This window comes from Podarcis melisellensis (assembly GCF_964234715.1).
Source record: "Podarcis melisellensis genome assembly, chromosome: 1".
Taxonomy (NCBI): Eukaryota; Metazoa; Chordata; class Lepidosauria; order Squamata; family Lacertidae; genus Podarcis; species Podarcis melisellensis.
Window position 1 is genome coordinate 61498329 of NC_138528.1, and position 22479 is coordinate 61520807.

Here is a 22479-nt window from a genome sequence, read left to right on the forward strand (position 1 = left end):
CTGAAGATCTTTTCACAGCTTCTCTGATCAGCCATAATGGGAAAATCCATAATGAATTTTAAATCACACCAAATTCTGCAAGTACTTTATTAAGCAACCTATGGTACTCCAGAGGAAAAACTCTACAATGACACTGCAGTGGTCAGGAAATATGCATCTGTAACATAGTTCATATTTTAGAATTCCATGTTAGGATCAATGGGAGATGAATACCCAAGTTGCACCGGCAAAAAATACAAGGCGATTAAAATTTTTAAAAAAGCAACAACTTCGGAGCGTGCAGTTAACACTCTAAATTCTTCCTGGAAAAACACACTTTCCATATTTTCTCTCGCCACATTCACCACCACTGAGTCTTAGAAAAAAATTCCATGTTATAAAATGACTTCTGAAAATAAAAATAAATGCACCTGCTAACCCTCTAAATTATAATTAAATGCCTCCTAGGCTACTCGTTTTGCCACTGATTTGTTTTCCTAAAGTTTGGGCAATTCCATACCATTCCTATTGTTATCAGGATGACCTTTTCCCTGTACATCCTAAAAGTAAGATTCCGTCTCTATGCTTGTATTAGTGTAGGATTTTTCACTTGGGTTGTAACCAGGTAAGTGACCCAGCATTTCTTTATTGAATCCATTTGCAAGGGCATCATTTGCTTCTGCCTTCTTTCCAAGACCTTTATGCAGATCATCTTCTGATCCCTCCTGAGAAATAATGTAAAAAGAAGAAGAAGGAAGGACAGTTAAGTCAAGAAGTGGATTAGTTTCCATTCCCGCTTGTAATGGCCCCAACCGCATATGAATATGAGTATACAAGTACATACCAGAACTTTAGGTTTGCACATTTAAAGTGGATTATTAGGAAGCTAAATAGCTCAGATGGTAGAGTCTGAGACTCTTATGCTCAATCCCCATGTTGGGCAAAAAGATTCCTGCGCTAGATTATCTTCATGGTCCCTTCCAACCCTACAATTCTATGATTCTATAGCACTCTAGAACAACAAATCCACTTAAAACACACATGAGTTTTTTGTGGTTTGAAAAGTAATGGGGAAATGCTCTGGGATGAACAAATGATGAATTTGCAAATAAGGACAAATGCAGGATGAATGGCCATTGTTATGCACACACACACCCCATAAACAAATCAGAATGAACGATGAATAAATAGCTCATCTGGAGGGATCCTTATACATACAAAAAGGTCATAACTGTCAGACAAGGATTGGGAAGCTGTAGAGGGAGCAGCTATGGAAACTGAGAGGGATGTGAGTGAAACCTGAGAGGGTGGGCTGATGCAATTGAGTTCCTTTTCTGGCATATAAACGAACTGGTTGCATTGGATTTCAACTACACATTTAAGAACCACAAAGAAATATTTGGGATAAAGCTTTTCTAGATATGGCTTGTGCCAAAAGTCTTTTTTTTTGGGGGGGGGGGTTATAGATGACATTCACCAACACCTATTTCTAGAAATATAGTTAAAGTAACATGACTGAAATATTCTATGAATATTGCATATTCCATGACGATCATATGCATTAGCAATTGCAATTTACAAAAAATAAAATAAAAACAAAGCTTAGCTTTTTTCGATTATATGTTATTTTAAGTGTTTTATGAGTAACAGATGAGTAACAGGTGGTGTAAATTTATGCTTGTATATGAATCATCATATACAGGCCATTTTTTCTAGAAAAAGAGGTAATAGAACTCAGTTCTGATGGGTTCCAGCTGGAAAAAAAGCCCTGATCCTATACTGGTTGGAAAACTGATGTTGCTGTCCAACATAATTATAGAACAATATGTCCTTTCCTGTTAACTCTGGAACTATGGGAGTGTTTGAAAATTATCTATTCCATCAGCAACCAAATTGCATTAAATACTCAACTGCTACTGGGGGGTTACTCTAATGGTGTTTGTTTCAGCAGCAAGCAGCTGACAATCCTCAATCTAGTATCCCTTAAGAAACCTGCCTCTTAGATATTTCCGTTCGAAAGAGTAGCATACTGGACCATATTGGCCATATTGCCATGAAATGTGCATTTCAATTAGCACTGGCTCCTGGCTGATTGTGTTAACCAACCCACTGTACAAGTTTCTCATGATGGTGAATTGATCAGCTATACAGGTGGCTTTACAAATATAAGTTCTGTTATCAGGTTTGGAAGCACATATTATGATAATGCACTCAACCTAAATGGGCTTGTGGGTTTAATGGAGTCCAGAGTCCAGCAATTGCAGGAAATATGGGAGGCTTATAAGGAAAGAGTCTCACGTGAAGTGCTTTGCTGTCATCATGGTCCACTCCACACCAGCACAAGTGTTTGCATTTATGAGACCAGAAGCAAAACAGGTTGCAGACAGGACGAATTAAGAGTGGCTTGATATCTTCTCCTTTATTTGGACCTTGGCAGAAGAAAGTAATAGTCAAGCATCTATCAAAATGCTGTTGTTTATTTTGTATAATAATATTCTATGCAAAACATTGATAATACGAAACAAAACATAGATCTATTATTTTATAACCACACTGACTAGTCTAGCACAAAATGAAGAGAGTCCATGTTCCCCCAGTTCAACTAGGAATTTGGATTGGGGTGGGTTTTTTTTTTTTGTAATGAACCTTATTTATAGAATTTGCATTCTGCCGTTAAACCTCAAGGTTCCTCTGCAGCTACATAATAATCTGTTAAAACACAGAGATCAATACAAATGTGCTTATCAACTTGTCAGTTTCAACTGCCTCTTTTAGCTTGATCAGCCATTCTTTGATAATTGGAATTATTGCTGATTTCCAGAAAAAGGCTCTCAAAATGCTAGAGAAGAGCTAAGATCCTTATCCCCAACCTGGGCCCATGAGACTTTGCAGAGCTGCCACCACATCCACAGCCTAGTAGCCATCGTGGAAGTATGGGCAGGATGTTTGGTATCAGCAGCATCAGCAATGACATTGTCTACCTGGCCACCATTTTGCATTATCATATCTTGGACTTTTTAGTACACTATGTGGGTAGATGTGTGGGTGAGGGAATGGTGGCCATCCCCCTCACACACAAATGGTGGAGAATATTCAGATAAAATTCTGCAAAGTCGCCTTCATTTTCTAGGAGAACAAGAAAATGAAAAATGTCAAAAAAATTCTCACAAAAAAAAATGAGTTCTGAGAAACTGAAGCTCAGATTGAAAGTTGAATCAACCTTGAGAACATACAGCTCACTTAAATGCAGATCGGTCATCCTGTGCACTTCAAAGTGCACCCTCGTACTTACGGGACCACCTCTTCTGGTATGCCCCACAGAGGACCTTACGGTCTGCTAACAACACAGTGAAGATCCCGGGCCCCAGGGAAATTAGACTGGCCTTGACTAGAGCCAGGGCTTTTTTGGCCATGCCCCAGCCTGGTGGAATGCTCTCCCACAAGAGACCAGGCCCTGTGGGATTTGACATCTTTCTGCAGGACCTGCAAGATGGCACTGTTACACCAGGCCTTGGGACAGGATGCAGTTTGACTTACTTTCCTTTGTATAAATCAAGCCTGAAGGAGGCCCCAACCCACTCTCAGGTCCTGGTATGATCAGTGGAAACAGTTGGTCCTGGCAATTATTAACCACTCTCAATTCCACCCTGATACTTGCCAGCTGCCCGGATTTTAACTTGTCTGAATTAATTTTAAGATGTATTTTAATTAATTGATGTCTGTTTTTATGCTTATTATGTTGTTTTTATGATGTTAGTCACTCTGAGCCTGGCCTCGGTCAGGGGGGGAAGGATACAAATAAATTATTATTATTATTATTATTATTATTATTATTATTATTATTATTATTAGAAAGCTAGTATCAATTTTGTAGAAGAAAAAAATGTCAGAGTCCGGACCACAAAAACCAGTAAAGAACTGACCTGTAACCAAACTGATCAGAAGCCCCGCAGCAATACATCCAAGACACCCAACAGCACTATAGTAAAGATAGGAGAGAGAATACCACGTATCTGCCAGATGTGGCCTAGGATGATAAATTTGAGGGTCAGTCAATATATATGACCACTTTGAGCAAGAATTGGTTAATTTATCATACCTTCTAATTCCTAGCTCCAGAGAAGAATGACCACCATTGTGCAACACTCACAGGCAAGGGCAGAAGACTCAGCAGAAGCCCATGTTTTTACAGAAGTATGGACAATCATTATGGGGCAAAACAAAAACAACCCACCATAATTCATGGGGCGGGAGGTAGGGAGATGATCCAAATAGCCCCATAAAAACTCAATGGCATTTTGTAAATGTCCCCAGTGCTCCTCATTGAAATAAATTGAGTAATCAAGGATTTTAATATAGCTGGGGATTGAGCCCAACAAAATAGTAGCAAAGGGAAGAGTTGCACTTTCTAATTACCGTATTTTTTGCCCCATAGGACGCATCGCCCTATAGGACGCACCTAGTTTTTTTGGGGGGGGGAATAAAGGAAAAAAATTATTTCCCCTCCAAGGCACGGGGCAGGCACGGGAGAAGCCCGAGCTTCCCCCGACCCCAGCCCCCAGAACAGCCTGCTACCCGCAAGCCTAGGGAGCCGCGCCCATCTCCCCAGGTTTGCGGACAGCTGTGCGAAGCCCGGGCACACTCTTCAGCACGCCCGAGGCTTCGGAATGCAGGCAGCTCTGTGCAACCCTCCGGAGTCCGGTGCCAAGCCGCGCCAGCCTCCGGAGGGTCGCGCAGAGCTGCGCGGACCCCCGGGAGGGGAGGCAGCTCTGTGTGACCCTCCAGATCCCAGCGCCAAGTCATGCCGGGCTCCAGAGGGTCATGCAGAGCTGTGCGGACCCCCGGGAGGGCAGGCAGCTCTGCGTGTCCCTCCGGAGGCCAGCGCGGCTTCGCGCCAGGCTCCGGAGGGTTGCGCAGAGCTTCCTGAAGCCTGTATTCGCCCCATAGGACGCACACACATTTCCCCTTCATTTTTGGAGAGGAAAAAGCATGTCCTATAGGGCAAAAAATACGGCAAACTATTCTGTAGCCAACCACATTTGCTTAAAAACTACTGCTAATCACAGTTGTCTCCATATTGTAGCTTGGAAGGAGAGCAGCTGAGAGAGAATCTTACCTGATGGGAGATGAGGTAGGGAACATAGTGGGTAGAGTCTCTGTATTATTGACAATGCACTCAGCTGTGGAGAGGTATAATGGAAGGGCCTTTGCAGCTGGAGCAGGGTACACAAAAGCTCCAAAGCCAACCCAAAATGCCAAGGTGATTCCAGTAAGGAGACCTCCCAAAGCACCCTTAAATCACAAAAGAAAATTAGACATACACAGTATTATTGGAAAGTCACAGGGTAAAGTGCTTGCCAGCATTACCAGCTGGAAAAGGGGTTGCTCATCTCTGGAGCACATTTTCAGTGTCATCTCCATATCACAATGGGAAATAGACCAAATCCTAAACCCTCCATGGGTCACGGATGATATCAAATAACCCAAATTCAAAGGAAAGAATTGGGAGTACCCTCTAAATGCACTTCCGGTTCTTTCCTTTTCCTTTGCAGCTCAGCTTGAACTTGGGCTGGGCTGCAAAAGAAGATACCTGCCCAAAGTGGGGCATGTAATCCTATACTTTTACCAGGAATTGGCTGCCTTGGAAGCTCACAATCAGGAACTTACAAACATAACTGACTCCTGCAGGCCTTACTGTCAGCACAGATGAACAGATCAGTGCTGCCATCAAGCCTGGCTGCACTAGGGAGTTCCCAAAATCCCCAGTGCAGCTGATCACAGCAGGGCTTGTTATCAATGTCCATCAGCTGATCAGCAATAATAGCAAGCCCTGCTTTCAAAGAAGAAGTGGGATTGCATTTGAAGGCTCCCTATCCCACATGGGACACAGGTTGGTGTGGCTTGGAGAATACAGCCAGATTAGGTCCCCAACTAGTGCTAATATGAGCCACAGGCTTGACGGTCCCCCATGGCTAATATATAGGATGTACTCCAAACTTTAACCATACAGAATTACCCCTCTCAGTGGTCTGCTTGGTGAAATGATGTGTTTATGGGGGAACCAGGTTATTGTATGTTTTTTTTTCCATATGCAGTGTTTGCTAGGTTTTGCACCAGCACTAAAACCAGTAATAACAGCAGGCCAATCAGTCAGTGTTACTCAGAAACCAGTTCCACCAAGCTTTTCCTCTCCTTCCTCTCCAGCAACAGCCACTCCACCAGGATGCAGCGGAGTATTAGTAAGGAAGCAGTTCTGCTGCAAATCCAGCTCCATCTGGCTGCTCCTTCCATCATCTATCACCCAGCAGCAAGCATTCCGTCAGGTTGCAACGCAGAGAGAAATGGAAAGTAATGCCACAGATAGACCACCTTTTGGCTTCCTCTGATTCTAATCCAGCTGATCACTGTAAGAACTTTGAAACTAAGATCTAATGCCTAAATTGGCCTCTTCTTTTCCTGCCTCTTCCCTCTCAATCCCTTTTCCATTTTGTGTTTTATGTCTTTTAGATTGCCAACCTGAGGGCACAAATTATCTCATGACTGATTGCTGTAAGATGCCCTGGGAGAGTTTTCACTGAAGAGTGCGGTAAAAATTGCTTTAATTGGTTGATTGATTGGCAAGAACAAATACTGTAAGTGAAATGAGCTGTCTTGAAAATGTGATTCTTATTACTTACTTTCCAGTTGGTACAGGGGAAAATGATCCCTAGTGTAAATAATCCCAGCATAGGTCCCCCGCACATCCCATGAATGCTAAGTGAAGCCTGTTGAAAGGAAGCACAAAAGATGCTTTAGAAAGCTATTTATTGCCATCAAGTGTCTCTGCAGCATCCTTCTATAATGGTTCTTTCAATTTCTTATCTCAGAGAACATGCTTTTTCTATTTCTTCTTTGTGTGCCATTTCTTGACAGAGTTAAAAAAATGAATAAATCTGTTTACAAGTTTTTAAAAAAGGAGTTCTTATATTTCCTCTATAAATAGTAAGGTATGGAAGGGGAATTAGCTTTTTGAATCAATACATTATGGCAGCGCATTCCACCCTCAACTAAATAGGTGCCCCATATGTATTCTTGATATAAGAATCAGTGTGGATGGATGGAAGAGGAGTGTGTGGCTTTGGCCCCACCCACTACTTCTGCAGCCCCAAGAGAGAATGCAGCCTCTATGCTGAAAAATATTCTCCACCTGTGGCTCTCCAGATGTTGTGGAAATACAATTCCCATCATCCCTAACTGTTGACTTTGCTGGTTGAAGCTGATGGGTGTTGAAGTCCAGGAATATCTGTGAGCCACAGGTCTGCCACCATTAATCTAAAACAAAGGAAGCATGATTTCTCCCTCTCCTTCATATGCAACATTTAATCAATAGATCAAAATTTAAGAAATCACATGCAATGATTTAATTAATCAATTATATCATTAAGCAACTAATAATTTCCTTAATTGGCTGGCAGTTCTAATAGCATGTTCCTCGAGACCCAGACACATGCCTGAAAGCATGTAAAAATAATCTTTCTGAATATCCGGTGTGCATTGAGGAGGCCCTGTGATGGACATGAGGGAGAGCACTCCCCAGGGTCTAACTTGCAATGCCAACAGCTTGCTTGTTCAAGGGCAGACCCTACAAGTTGAAACGGTACTGGAAAATCCAGGCCGTTGTTACACACGAGGGTTGCTGGACTGGGTATTTGTTCATATCTCCAAGGATCCCATTTTGTTTCAACATATTCAGACTAAGAAAAAGACTGGATCTTAGCTTTGACCAAATAGAAGAGTGATATTTCATCCTGCTTATCCACACAAGGAAAAGAATTAATGCAGAAAAGAATGTGGGCAGGGGTTCCTAGTTGCAGCAGACCCATGGGTATGTGGAGCTCCCTATGGGCTGGAGCTCTCTGGTCTCTTCTGTGGCCAGACAAACTTTGTGTACTAAAGGTGCTGGATTGTCACTTCTCATGGGAGAGAACACAAATTCCTGATACACGCAGGGGCTCCAGTTCATACCAACCATCTTAAAATATGTAGTTACCTGCACAACAGGACCCATGAACGATGCTGCTACGGCCATGGAAGTACATATTACTCCAAATACTATGCCTGAAAAAGAGTTGTGCACCATCATCAGCTATGGCCTCGAACATTTAGATCACTCTTGTGAGATTTTTAACCCGTGAAAGATCTCCATGATTCTGAACCTGTGTTCTGCAATCTGATATATGCCCATTTGGGGGTCTATTCATTTGATTCCCTGCTTCCTGGTGGCAGTACTAAAGGATGCCCTTTGCTTGGAATTCTCTTCCAGACAAGTCATCTATGACATTTTTAGAACATGGGGAATAAAAACCTTCAAACTTCAATTATTCATAGTTAGAAGCCAACACGGTTAATTCTACAGCTTAATTCTGAGTGTGTATAAACGTTCTTATCCTCATCCTTATAGAAAAAGATAATCTGTATTCTTCTTAAAGCTCTTAACATCTCACAGTGTCAATAACATCTGTATGGAAAGCTGAAGCTTAATATGAACAAAACCACATCCTATCGAATTCAGAGACCATTGAGTAGTTCTTTGACTGTGTGACAGATTTTTCATGGTATGAATTTCAGATCAACACAATGCAGTGCTGAAAACTGCTGTGCATGATACCTCAATAGATCAAGGACGGGCCCTCTAGATGCTGCTGGCAATAACTTCCACCATCCTTGACCATTAGCCGGGCTGTCTGGAGCTGATGGAAACATGGCTCTGACAACACCTAGGGGGTCCCAGTCAGATGCAATAGATGAAGGTTGCTCTGAGCTACTTATAGAACATAAACAGATCTTTAGTTTGTATAGCTCAGGACCATCTATTCCTACTTAACAATGCCTCTCCAAGATCTTCCCAAGGGTACAGTCAGAAATATTTTTAATTGGACATGATAGGGATAGAAACCCAGACCTTCTAAATACAAAGGATGAGCTATGCCATCAAGTTGTGGTTCCTTTCATCTGCTGCTTTGACAGAAGCAGCACAGACACCATGTAGCAGTGGAGCACAGATCTTTAAATGTACCATGGGATAAAAAAGTTCAGCCATCTTATTAGCCTAATCTTATGTTGCACTGGCACCAGGCCAGACATTTCTTTATTTTTTAATTTGGTCTATTGGGTTTGCTTCTTTGCTTGTTTCAGTTCACTTTCAAGGCCGGCCAATGGCCAATTAAGTCATGTGTAAATTAATTAACTTTTGCAAATGAGGAATGGGTCCCCCCTCCCCCTGGTCAAGAATATAAGAACATAAGAAGAGCCTGCTGGATCAGGTACAAGACCCACCTAGTCCAGCATCCAGTTCTCACAGTAACCAGGTGCCTCTAGGAACCTGTAGGCAGGATTTGAGCACAAGAGCACTCTCACTCCCTGTGGTTTCCAGCAACTGGTATTCAGAAACATTGCTTCCTCCAACTATGGAGGCATAACCATCATGGTTAATAGCCATTGATAGTTCTCTTCTCCATGAATTTGTCTAATCCTCTTTTAAAGTCATCTAGGTCGGTAACCATACTTGCCTCCTGAGGGAGAGAGTGCCATAGTTTATGCACTGTGCAAGGAAGTACTTTCTTTTATCTGCCCTAAGCATTCAGCTTCATTGGATGTTCTTGAGTTGTAGTGTTTTCTCCATCCGCTTTCCACATGCCATGCATAATTTTATAAACTTCTATCAATGTCGCTTCTTATTCACCTTTCTTCCAACCAGGGTTTCCCAAACATGGGTCTCCAGCTGTTTTCGGACTACAATTCCCACAATCCCTGACCACTAATATATTGGAATCATGCAAATGACCTGTTAATTTTAGTAAGAGGAGCGCTTTGCCCACTAGATCTAGTAGCATATTTGTAGTCTTACAGTTCAGAAGAATCAAATCCATTTACTGTACCTACATAAGCCTTTGCTGACCCAAGTGCTCGTACGTTCAGAGAGGTTTGGTAAGCAGTGCTTGACAAAATCTTCAAATGTGACAGTTGCCAGAGCATTTATACTTGCAGCCACAGTGCTGTGAAAGTGAAAACACACATTATGAGGACTTTGGCTGCATCACAACCACAAAAGAACATGAGGAGAGCTACCAATGGCCTCTCCAGTCCAACATCCTGTTTTCACAGTGGCCAATCAGATGCCTATGTGAAGCCTGAAAGCAGGACCTGAGCACAACAGCACTCTTCCCACTTGTGATTCTGCCATTCGGAGGCACACTGCCTCAGATAATGAACATATAACATGGATATTGTGGTTAGTAGCCACTGATGGCCTCGTTGAATTTCTCTAACCCTCTTTCAAAGCCATCCAAGTTGATGGCCATCAGTACTTCCTGTGGGAGCACATTTAGCTACGGGTCCCAGAGTGGGTTGCACTGCTATGAAGTATGCTGGTTTGGATATTAACAATCCTGAGTGCTGATTCACACAACTCTGAAAACTAGGAATGTCTGTGTGAGAGGAGAACTTAATAGGCAGGTTGCAATTTTACATCACCTCTGCTTGAAAGCCTTTTTAGTGGTATGATAAGATGTCATTCTACATGAAACAGAATGGGGAGCATCAACACAATCACTTCACCATGATTCCCCCCCCACACACACCTAAAAATAAAAAAATACATCAACTCAGAGGGCACAAGGTTTACAACTCCAATCTACCCCCACCTCCCCTGCCAGCCTATTCAGACAGGTACCTTTTGTCTCCAGCTCTTGTCTGATTTTTACTCTTCACAAACACCTGACTGACACAGTATCTTCCACCAGAAATAGACAGGGAAGTAGGAGTGACATATTTTCCCATTGCCAGCTTAACTTTTGTGCATGCTCATCTATGTTTCCTGACACCGGAGGTTCTTTTAACATGAAAATCACTGTTTGATAGTTTGGTACCTAAGAGATCATATTGTGGTTTGTTGATAGGATGAGAAAAAATATGTGGAAATCTGCTTGCCAGAGCACATGACAAGCTCTGTGCTGGATTGCATACGAAAAGACAAAGCACTGCAGCATTTCATTGCAGGGACAGAGTTGGCAGAGTGAGAGAAATGATGCGGCAGATTCAAGAGCAGCAGCCCCATCAACACTAAACCCCTGTGCGATGCTCTGCTTGGTTTGCCTCCATTAAAACCGAGTGCAGCAGACAAAATGTGAGTAGAGGCAACCCAGTTAAAACACAGACCTTAATGTTCCACTGAAGGCACATGCAACAAATAATCCTGGTAGTCCAGGGGTTGTGGAAAAGATGATCATAACAAAATACGGCATTAGCTGGATGGCAGAAAAGAAAGGAAGGAAGGTTAGGAAAGTTTATTCACTCCTCTATGGCACAAAAAGCTGTTCTGTGGGGACCCTACAAAGTAGAGCCTGTCAATGTTGATTGTTATTTAATGGTTGTTCCCCCCCCCCCATGTTTATAGTGGTTCTTGTTTTTATCTGTATTATTATTTATTAAATTTCTAGAATGTCCTTCATCTGAAGATCACAGGGTGGTTTGCCATATTAAATGTAATGTGAGGTGAGGTGATGCTTAACCAATCTGAAATATCTTTTCAGTGAGGCAATATAACCTGGTACAAAACATTTGATATACAAATAACAGTGAAAAACATTACATTACAATGTTTTTAAGCAGAGGGAGCATTGCAGGAGGTTGGACTAGATGACCCTCGGGTTCCCTTCCAACTCTGCAATTCTATAATTCTATTATTCTATCCCATTTTCAGCATCACCCCTCCTAAGAGCCTTCCTGGCATGATGTGTATCTGCCCTCATTTGGCGAGAGTACCACCAAGCCTGACTCTCTAGCAACATTTAGAAGTGCAGTTTCAGAAGTGCAGCAAAGAGTGAATTTCAGTAAGGGAAACAACAAGATTCAGATGTGTATTCTCGGATACATCCAATATTAAAAATGTCACATTGCATTTACGTATCTGATTGGTTGCTGTACCTGATCTGGTGCTGAAATAAAACCAGCTGTCCAAGGATCACAGGTCTGGAAATGGGAATACATCACCAATCCTGAAAGGACTGCACATGTCAGGATGACCCACAGCCCCAGTAAATTTAGATACAGTGCACTGAAGAGAGAAAAAGAGAAAGGGGTTATATGTCTTAAAAAATAAGTCATTCCTGTTTGCTACTTAAAAGAAAGAATAAGATGCGTCCAAAAACTATGAGTGCCCCTTTTTCAAAGATTGTGGCAGTCATGTTGGCTGTATGTACATGAGTGGCGTACACTAATTCATAGAAAATATACAAATTCCAGTCTGGTTTCTAACCCAGCTTTGGTCTCCTTGGTAGATGACTTGTGCTGGAAAATGGATGAAGAGAGTGAAACCCTCTTGGTTTTCCTGGACCTCTCAGTGGCTTTTGTTAACATTGACCATGGCATGCTTTTGAATGACTGACTGGGCTGCACTTAGGAGACACCCATGATACAGGGGGCCCAGTGCTTCCTGGGTCACAGTGAGTGGTATTGAGAGACTTCTGTTCTATCCCATGGCCTTTAGACTATAGGATGCCTCAAGGTTCCATTCTGTTAACAACAATAAAGATCCCTTGGCCATCTTGTACAGTAAATAAGTTTAGTGCGCCCCCTCCACCCTCATATGTTTTCTTAGAAATTTGCAGAAATAGTTGTGCATGCTTCTCCGCATAAATGGGCAGTTGCCTGTATGTCTCTTTAGTTATGTTCCAGTTTGGAACTAAATTTAATGCCTACTTACGCCTTGGCATGCTTTTCGGTTTTGCAGGAAATGCATCTTTGCATTGTGGACTGATTGACTCCATAGATTCCTAACCAGGTAAATGTCCCTCCTATGGCAATTGTCCAAAAGGTATGTCTTCTCAGGGGATCAACATCAAAGCTACATAAATGAGACACAATGGTGATAACTCATTTAGCCTCCACACGTCACACCTTAAGTTAGTTTAGGATGCTGCAATCCTGGAGACAGTTTGAATACTTAGATCCCTTTTACTTAAACTCGGTTGAAAAAGCATCACTATATCTAGGAATACAGCAGCGAGGTCTCTGTAAATCCACATACACAATCCCTTCCTTGATTATTATTATTTGAGGGAGGGACTTCAAATATGAATCGACTCAACATTTAAACAACATTTTCCCAGCTATAATACCTCAAATTATTAATGGAAAAGAAATACACATCTTCACAATGAAACAGACAATGAGCTGGATCCTGACTTAAGGCGGTATCCAATTAGCATGTCTCATAAGGATTTCTGCTTGTGAAATGGGATTTCCCCCCATTTCTCTGTGTGCACCCTGTGCTCTCCCCAAAACTCCTCTGGAGAGCTCCCAGGACACATTTAGGAGGGGGAAGAAGGGGAAGTCTTGTTGTGTAAGTGGAAATCCTTGTGCTGAAGTTTTAATAATTTAAATATGAGTTTTAGTGTGGCTGCCCCTGTTCTATGGACCAGCATTCCTTTCAAGATATGACAGGACCACACTATTTGCAGTTTCCAGAAATGATTGAATGTCATCAGTTCATTTTTTGTTATTTTCTGTGCCATTTTAAACTTTTTAAAGCTGTTTTTATTACCCAAGGTACTCCACAACACTCCTCAGTACCTTTCAGTATCCACTCTATCCATATACAGTAGACAATGATAGACTCATCCTTGCTGGCTACTTTTAACAATACTGTTATTGACAAAGGAACAAACACGTCCATAGATCTGAGTATGAGAACCCATTCTGCTTACTCAAATATATTGAGGCGTGAGCCATTCTGGGCATCTTCCCAAATGTTTGTGAGGCCCCCATTCTTAATAGTTCCTTGAACCAATACTGTTACGAACCCAATCACCATAACAATCAGTTGAAAGGCATCTGTCCAGACGACCGCTTTTAATCCGCCCTAAGACAAAGAGAGAGAAAATATATGTACTTTGTGTTTATTACAGGAAGAAGGCCAATCAAAGTTCAGACCTTAGCAAGATCTTGTCATGTTGAAAACCAATTTAGTGAGGAAAGAGAGGGAGGAAAGAATGCAATTTGCTGCAAAAGTTACCATTTCAGGAAGGTTTAAAAAATGTGTATTTGGGATTTTCACACCTTTTCATAACATTCTGTTCAGCTAATCAACTAGCAGGACACACCTGTTCAATTATATTCAGAAATAAGTCCTATTTTGTTCCATCAGACTTACTCCAAGGTAAGGGCTCTAGAGAATTGCTACCTATGTGAAGGGGTGCATAACCTGAGATATGCTAGATGTTTGTGAGCTGCAATTCCCATCATTCTTGGTCATGCCAGCTATGGCTGAAGGAGTCCAAAAACATCTGAAAGGCCACTCATGTCCTCTTCCCCCAATATAAGGGTATATGAAAGAATCATCTTCTTTGTATCAGCAACAGCACAATTTTATTCCTATGGACTCAGAAAGATGTGCCACAGTGTTCAGCGAAGCTTAATCCCAGGAAATTGTGATTAGGATTCCATCCTCTGATTATGGGAGAATGTGTATTACTCAATAATAACAATAGCAATAATTTTATTATTTGTACCCTGCCCATCCGACTGAGTTACCCCAGCCACTCTGGGTGGCTTCCAACATATATAAAACATTAAGTCTTCCCTATACAGGGATTGTTGGCTATATTGAAACTTATCACTTACTTGTTTATCTGAACCAAAAGACTTCGTCCATGCCCTGATAATTTCACGGAGTATTTTGAAACAAATTATGATGAGAAATTAAAAGTTATCCTTTACTGCGCACAAAAGCACAGGATTATTTTTTTCTCACTAACATAAATATGAATCCGAATTATAAAATCCTTGTTATATAAGCTTTTGAGTTGAACTGTATGTCAAGTACATACCAGGGTACAGTAGAAGGTGCAAACAATTCCTGTTGCAAATACTGAGCCCCAAAGATTAAATCCAGTCACTGCAAAACCAAAAGAAATAAAATTAGGCACGTTTTATCTAAAGACACGATGAAATCTAAAATGTATTATTTTAGATAATAAAGAAAGACACAGCTTTTATTTATCTGTTTCCATTACCTCCTTTTACATCCTTTATAAGAAAAGTTCAATTTTATTGTTTCTCTGAATGATGCATACTATTTGCAGAGAATTCCTTACTCTGGTGAACAGACCAAATCTGGTTTAGAAGCTAAATGATGGAGTGTCAGACTGCCTAAGTCGATAGCCTTTCGAGGGACATCAGTTTGTCCTTGTTCACATTACACATGACATTAAGACAGAAGGGTGCAAAGGGAGAAAGTATCAAAGTACATGACATGGTGTTAGATCATTATGCTAAACCGGGACCTTTGCCAAGACCTTGAGTAGCACGTTCAGCGCACATCTCCTCCGGTTACTTTTTAGCAAAAGGAAAACCTAGCAAATAAATAACATGATCCTGCATAGAAAAAGGGTGAGAGCTGCCAATTGGAAGGTAACAGGAGCAGACATAGATCTTTTCAGAGCATTTGGTGTTCACATTTCTGCTTTACAGTTCTTGCATTGTGACAGTTGGCAAAGCTCTAGCATGCTGGCCTGGACACTCACCTTGATTGAGAGCCAGGGCTGGAGCATAGACGACTACTCCAGTGTAAAGAATCTGCAGAGGATCAGAAAGAATATGAAAAGGGCAAACTGGAATCTTGGCTAAACCAGTTCTAAATAGACAACTGTCCATAGAAAAGAGCCAAGGCTAATAGATAAGCAAAACTAAGGGCACAGGGATTCTTCGCTGCACCAGATTCTGTGGTTCCATTCATATAAATATATTCACTTCGGCCAGCACTGATGCACACACACAAAGGGGAGCATGTATTCATTCATGCATGCGAATACAGAGATAAGTTATTTAACACAACTTCTCTCACTCTTTTTTTATCATCTCAGTTCGTCACATTTCCCAGATTTATATGACTATAGCCAGTGAGTTGCTTGCAGTGCCAGTGATCTAAATTTGATTCCACCTGAGCAAATGGCTATTCTGCTTATAGCAATGAATATTTACAGCAGTCTGAACTGCAGTGTTGAGCAGTGACTAAAGAGCCAGACTCATCTGGGCCAGTAAACCATCACTCAGTCTAGCCCACTTCCAAAAAGCTGCTTTGAGGGTGAAAGGTGAGAGAGGACCATGCACACTGAGCTCCTTGCAGGAAAGGTGGGATCAAAAATTAAGTAAATATTGATCATAATAACACTTAAAAGGATTCAGAGGGATTTGGAAGAAAAGGTATTGTGGCTCCTTAAAGACTAACTAAGATTGCATTCCTAGCCCACTTACTTGGGAGAAAGGCCCATTGATAAAAATGGAATTGCTTCTGAGTAGACATGGTTAGGCTTGCACTTCAGTTGACCACCTCAGGGAGATTTATACATATACAATTATTAAAACTATAAAACACAATGACCCATTAAAACCAGCATTGATGGGCAACACTGATCAACTGTCCTCAACTGCCTTTGTGGAAAGAGATGTCTTTAGCTAGGGTCAAAAACCATACCATGTAGATGCCAGCCATTTTTCTGGTGTGAGAGAGTCCCATAATCAGAATGCCAATTTGGGAAACATTTGGCCATTACTCCTGGCAACATTCATTGCAAGTTGCTTTTAACTTAAACCTTCAGAGTATATGTCTTTAAAGAAACATACCTAGGCATACAAAACCACATTTCATTTTGTAGAATCAGTGATATGAAATAGTATTAAATGCATGAGCAGATGGGGTGGGAGCTGGGGCAGTCCTCACTTGACCTTCCAAAATCTGCTGCTTACTGGACAAGAGAAGGGGGAAGCAGTGGCGTAGCATGGGTTGTCAGCACCCGGGGCAAGGCAAGTAATTTGCGCTCCCTAACCCGTGGATTTTAGTAGGGGCAGAGAGCTGCGAGTGTGAGCGCGCGCCCCCAAATGTTGTGCCCGGTGCGGCTGGCCCCCCCTGCACCCCCACGCTACGCCAGGACAAGGTGGCCAGCAGATCATCATGGTTCAAGGACACCAGTGGATCAAATCCTGCCAATGCATTTCCACTGCACAGACCTCTCTACCATCTTGCCCCCTCCCTTCTGGTAAATGGCAAATTCACTATCAGAGCAAATTTGGTGCTTCTGCCAATGTATCTGCACAGCAGCAACCTCCTTGCCACCTCCCCCTTTCCCCCTGTTAAGAAGCTGCAACTCAGTTGTCAAGTGAGCTCCATTATCCCACTGTGCCATCTGCTACTGATTAAGTGATACGAATATCCAACATAAGTGTTGTTAAGAGTGTACTCATTGAAATCAGTGGACTTCAGTGGGTCTAGTCTGCATTGGGTATCACCCATAGTGTCACACCAGGTAAGTTAGCACCTGACTCTGAACTGGATTTGACAGTTCTGTAGAATTCTCCAAACAATCACCTAAACGTTTTGTAAGGTGAGCAGTTCATCTAAGTCTCAGTGCATTGCTGGTGCTATTGAGTTGCATGGAATTCATTTGGAAGGTGGAATTCTGTTGGGAAACAAGAGAGTTCCCTGAATAGACATCTGTATCTGGTTATCCACTAAGTTAAGTCAATTAAGCTTTACACTTGCTTTGCAAACTACCTTAGACATCAACAGAGTCCTCCTTCTATGCTGGCAATTTGTGACCCATGTGATTTGTGAAGATTACTCTTGGATTCCTTCCAGGAAGTGGCTATTATTGCAATGTTAGGGAACATTCTTAGAAGCTGCCATGCAATTCTAAGGAGAAAAGGGAAGGATGTTCTCTTTATAGCACACAATGTGCAAATAATGCCAGATGTTCCCTGCTGTGCTGAAGCAAGCCATACTATTTCTCCTCAGGATGAATCTTAAAACAAATAAAAAGTCATTAGTCTGTCAGGCTCCTGGCATTGAGCATGCATGAAGCACGGTCTGTTTTTGGACATGAGTGTAGTCTTTGACAACAGTGGAATATTCCACATTCTGGGCAGAAACTTTGAGAGATCTGCCAGAAATTTCCATACGAAATACATTGTGTCCCTGGGAAGAAGGAGCCAGTGGTTCTTTCCTGGCTTGAGGCAGGAAGTTCACTGTTCCTTTGCTCCTGACATGCAGCTGGAAAGCTAATGCATCTAAAATACTTTGAGCACCCCAAAGGTGCTACATAAATGCAAAGTAGGATGATCTTGTTGATCAGTTTCCATCAGTTGGTTCCAGTAGGCCCACTCTCTGATTTAGAAAGAGGAAATCTTCTTGCTGTATGCAGAATTCCATTGCAACCCAAGGACAAGGAAGAGTTAGACTCAAATGATGCTTTCTACTAAAAAGAAAACCATTAAACCCCCAGAGAAATAATATTGCGGACATGATCATTTACAAATAGTAACCTAGGGTCCAGAATTGCAAGAACTTCCCATCCTCATCTAAGATAGAGACACTCTCCATGCACATATGAACGTTCTCAGTCACATCCTGTGTCAGCTGTTTCAAAGACAAAAATGGGAAGATGGGCAAAAAAGAGCCAGACATACCAGATCACCTCCACACTATTTAGAAACCATGACATATACCACTCATTGAAATGAAAAATGTCTTACCGTTTGCACTATATAAATCATGGTTGCAGCCATGCGAACGGGCTTGTTAAACCTTAACTCCAAGTACTATGAGAAATGATGAATAGAGTAAATGCAACACGTATTAAATCATATTTGATATTACTCAATAAACAAAGTCATATATGAAACAGTACACATATACAAAACAGTGTAATGCATATTTCAATTATGTCAAAGTGTGTTCATTAATCTGAATGGATGTGGACTGCTTTTTTTAAAAAAAAAGTCTAATGGTGTCTTAAAGGATTTCATGTCCAAATCAACACAACCAAAGTAGATGTGATATGGGATATACATGATTAACAGCCCTACATACCAGCTTTAAAGATCAGGGAAATGATGTTTTTTTGGGGGGGAGTTTGAGTCAGTTTTAAAACTTACTACACAGAAACCCATTCCTTCAGTATCAATGTTGTGTGTGCCTTTTATCTGATAAGCACATAAGAACATGGGAAAAGAAAGGCTTTTCTCCCTCTCTTTATATTAAAACGTGATGACAAAGAAAGCACATCTTCGCAGAGCATAGTTAAGTTTTGGAATTTGCTTGCACAATATGTCATACTGGCCACCACTTTAGACAGCTTTAGAAGTAGATTAAGTGAATTCATGGAGGATAAGGGCCATCAGCATCTACTTGTGACAATGGTAATATTGCACCAGCATCAGAGACAGTGTGCTTCTTAATATCCATTGCTGGAAACCACAGGAGGAGAGAGGGCTGTTCTTCTCAGGTTCTGCTGGTGAGCTTCCCATTGGCTTCTGGTTGGCATTGTGAGAACAGGATGCTAGACTAGATCGGTCTTCAGCCTCATCCAATAGGACTTTACTTATGTTCTTATGGATATCCCACGTCACATCTAGTTTGGCTTTACAGCAGTTCTGTACCGACATATTTAAACTGTCTTTACCCACCGTGTTGCACCGCCTGAGGCAAAACAGGTAGCAATCACCTTCCCCCCAAAGTCTTGCTTATCAGAGTTGTGCATGAGTTCTTGCTGCAGTCACTTCTTCTTGCTTCTCTTGTGGCAGGCAGGTGGGTGCTGCCTGCTGTGGTGCCCAAGAAGTGAGGAGAAGTGCCATGTCTCCTCACTTTTCCAGCAGCAGCAACAGGGGCGGGCAGAGCACTGTAGTGACACTGCCTGAGGTGGCTGCCACAGTCTACCTCTGCCAGCCTTGCTACACCCTATATCCAGGATCTGATACTACATATCCATATTTAAGTACGGATACAAGCTGTCAGCTATATCACAACACTCAGCTACAGAAATTTCACACTTTGTAGATCTATCTATCTCTTTATTCCAAACAACTAAACCTATGTAATGTTCATAGTACTGTACAGGAAGTATCAAAAATAGCTGTTCTGAAAGAGAATCATTATTGATCTGGCATCCAGGCAAGGCCTATTTGTGTACATTTTTTATTTTTTAAAAATCTTGCGAATAACCATATCTCATTCTTTCCAGGTTTATAAAACCGTTTCTTTAATGTGCCATATCTTAAGATATTCATTCACTGAAGGATATTCCTTATTCTTTCATTCTGCTGTTTTATGGATTCTCACAGCCCATAATAAAATTGCCACAACAAACCCTTAATAACCTTTATCAATAAAAAAAAGGTTTTTTCATCAGAAATAGAAGCCTATTTAAAGTTACTTAAAGCACAGACCTATTTATTGTCATTACAGTGATACCTCAGGTTACATACGCTTCAGGTTACAGACTCCGCTAACCCAGAAATAGTACCTTGGGTTAAGAACTTTGCTTCAGGTTGAGAACAGAAATCGTGCTCCTGCGACACAGCAGCAGCAGGAGGCCCCATTAGCTAAAGTGGTGCTTCAGGTTAAGAACATTTTCAGGTTAAGAACAGACCTCCAGAATGAATTAAGTTATTGATGGAAACAACTTTTGTGAAAAGTGCTTACCTCATAAGTGCTTGTGATGCCAGATCTGTAGAACACAGGTAGGAAAAGTTCTGAAGTACAAATGATGACAAACATATATGCGAGGAAGAACAGAATGAAGGAAGCCCCATGCCGATACACCTCAGCTGGCGTTCCTAGTACAGTCACTGCTGACATGAAACTAGCAGTGAGTGACAGAGCTACTGGTCCACAAGTCATTTGCCTGCCGCCAACTAAGAAGTCATTGGAAGTGGTTTTTTTCCTCTCTGTGATTGCAAAAAAGACTCCTATGCCAGAAGAAATGAGAAAGAGTGCTGCAAAGACCACATAATCCCAGGCGACAAAATTGTTGACCTTCGGAGGGATGAAGGAGGCCATGGTGCTAATGCGTGGAGCTCTAGTCAAATCTATTTGTCCCTTTGTTCATTTAAGAGACTGAGCCTCCAAGCAAGACAAGAAATGCCATCTCCATGATGTGATGATTTTATATTCTTAAAATCAAGAGTACAATCCAGGATGCAGCAGAAACTTCAGATGTGGTTCACTCGAGAGTCGCAGGGATTTATTGTACAGACAGGATTAAAGGGACTAACTGATACTTTCCGTGCAATTATTACCTGTCTTGTCAAAGAAGTGTTCAAAGCTCTGTGAAATAACGGTTTGAAAGGAGGAATTCAAGGATTCACACCCTTTTTATCTGACAAGCTTTTTTATTTCGGGTTAAACATTACTCAAACAGACTGACTAACATCCAGATTGGTCAGCATTTCACGCAATAAATTAGGCGGCCATCAAACAGTATGTTGAAATTGCTGTATGTGAGCATTGTAAGCTTTGTGACAATGTGAGAGCACTCACTGAGTTTAAGACACAGAGATATATGAATCTGGATTTGAGAGTGGCCTGACACTTGAGCTGCCCTGTCACAAATGGAAGAACTTCTCTTCACAGGAGGGACTCCTATCCAGCTAAGGTACCAACTGGCAGAAGGGGGAAAGAAAAGCCAGTGCTGGACCCAATAGCCTGGACTAACTACTGATCAGTTGCAAATGCACCCTTTCTAGGGAATGCAGAGGAGAGGGCCATGGCAGGTGTCCTGGCTATAACTGAATGATTAAGGTTCCTGCCTAAATCTTTAATAATCAAATCTGTATGGTAAAAGGGCAAGGCAAGGGTTAAAAGCAACAGCATGTGACATGCATGAGCAACACACCTCCCTGCCCTTTGCTTTTAAGGGTGAACACAGGTTTAGTGTGGCAAGTAAAAGAGGCATCTTTGGACTGCGCAGGCAAATGAGCACTCCTCCAGGCAGGCTTGGCCTGAGATGTTTGTACAAGCCAGCACTAGCATCTCTGTTTCCTAGGCAACTGGGAGAAGACATTGCCAGGTCTGAGCCAGACTGGTCACCCAGTGCCGCCTCTGCAGGTTCAGCCCCACCGACAAGATATGTCAGAAGCGGTTCCTGGGCAGAAGGGGGCTGGACAGAAGCCTCTGGTGGTGTAGGGGTGGGTCGCTTCTCAGACAATCTACTTCAGGCATAGGCAAACTCGGCCCTCCAGGTGTTTTGGGACTACAACTCCCATCATCCCTAGCTAACAGGATCAGTGGTCAGGGATGGTGGGAATTGTAGTCTCAAAACATCTGGAGGGTCGAGTTTGCCTATGCCTGATCTACTTGAGTATTCCCATGGACCAGTTTAGGCCTTTTGCTGTGAGCTACGGGTGGCGCTGTGGGTAAAACCTCAGCGTCTAGGACTTGCCGATTGCATAGTCGGCGGTTCGAATCCCCGCGGCAGGGTGAGCTCCCGTCGTTCGGTCCCAGCTTCTGCCCACCTAGCAGTTCAAAAGCACCCTTAAGTGCAAGCAGATAAATAGGTACCGCTTTATAGTGGGAAGGTAAACGGCGTTTCCGTGTGCTGCTCTGGTGCCGGTTCGCTGTCGCCAGAGCAGCTTTGTCACGCTGGCCACGTGACCCGGAGGTGTCTGCGGACAGCGCTGGCTCCCGGC

The 22479-nt window shown here is 42.2% G+C and overlaps 1 protein-coding gene and 1 long non-coding RNA gene across 2 annotated transcripts in view; both read right to left on the minus strand.

Annotated features, from left to right (window-relative positions):
- Positions 1-22479, minus strand: part of LOC309353836 — a 240283-nt gene that overhangs the window by 5914 nt on the left and 211890 nt on the right. The gene's annotated exons all lie outside the window — the stretch shown is intronic.
- SLC5A12 (solute carrier family 5 member 12) lies at positions 74-21129 on the minus strand. Its single transcript, XM_081882883.1, has 15 exons — positions 20495-21129; positions 18547-18612; positions 15543-15594; positions 14847-14914; positions 13725-13879; positions 12722-12862; positions 11944-12073; positions 11176-11264; positions 9901-10013; positions 8009-8076; positions 6657-6743; positions 5096-5271; positions 3903-4006; positions 2278-2408; positions 74-704 (listed from the first exon to the last, which is right to left on the minus strand). The coding sequence occupies exons 1-15, from the start codon at positions 20849-20851 to the stop codon at positions 540-542; spliced, it is 1902 nt and encodes a 633-aa protein (XP_081739009.1). The 5' UTR covers positions 20852-21129; the 3' UTR covers positions 74-539.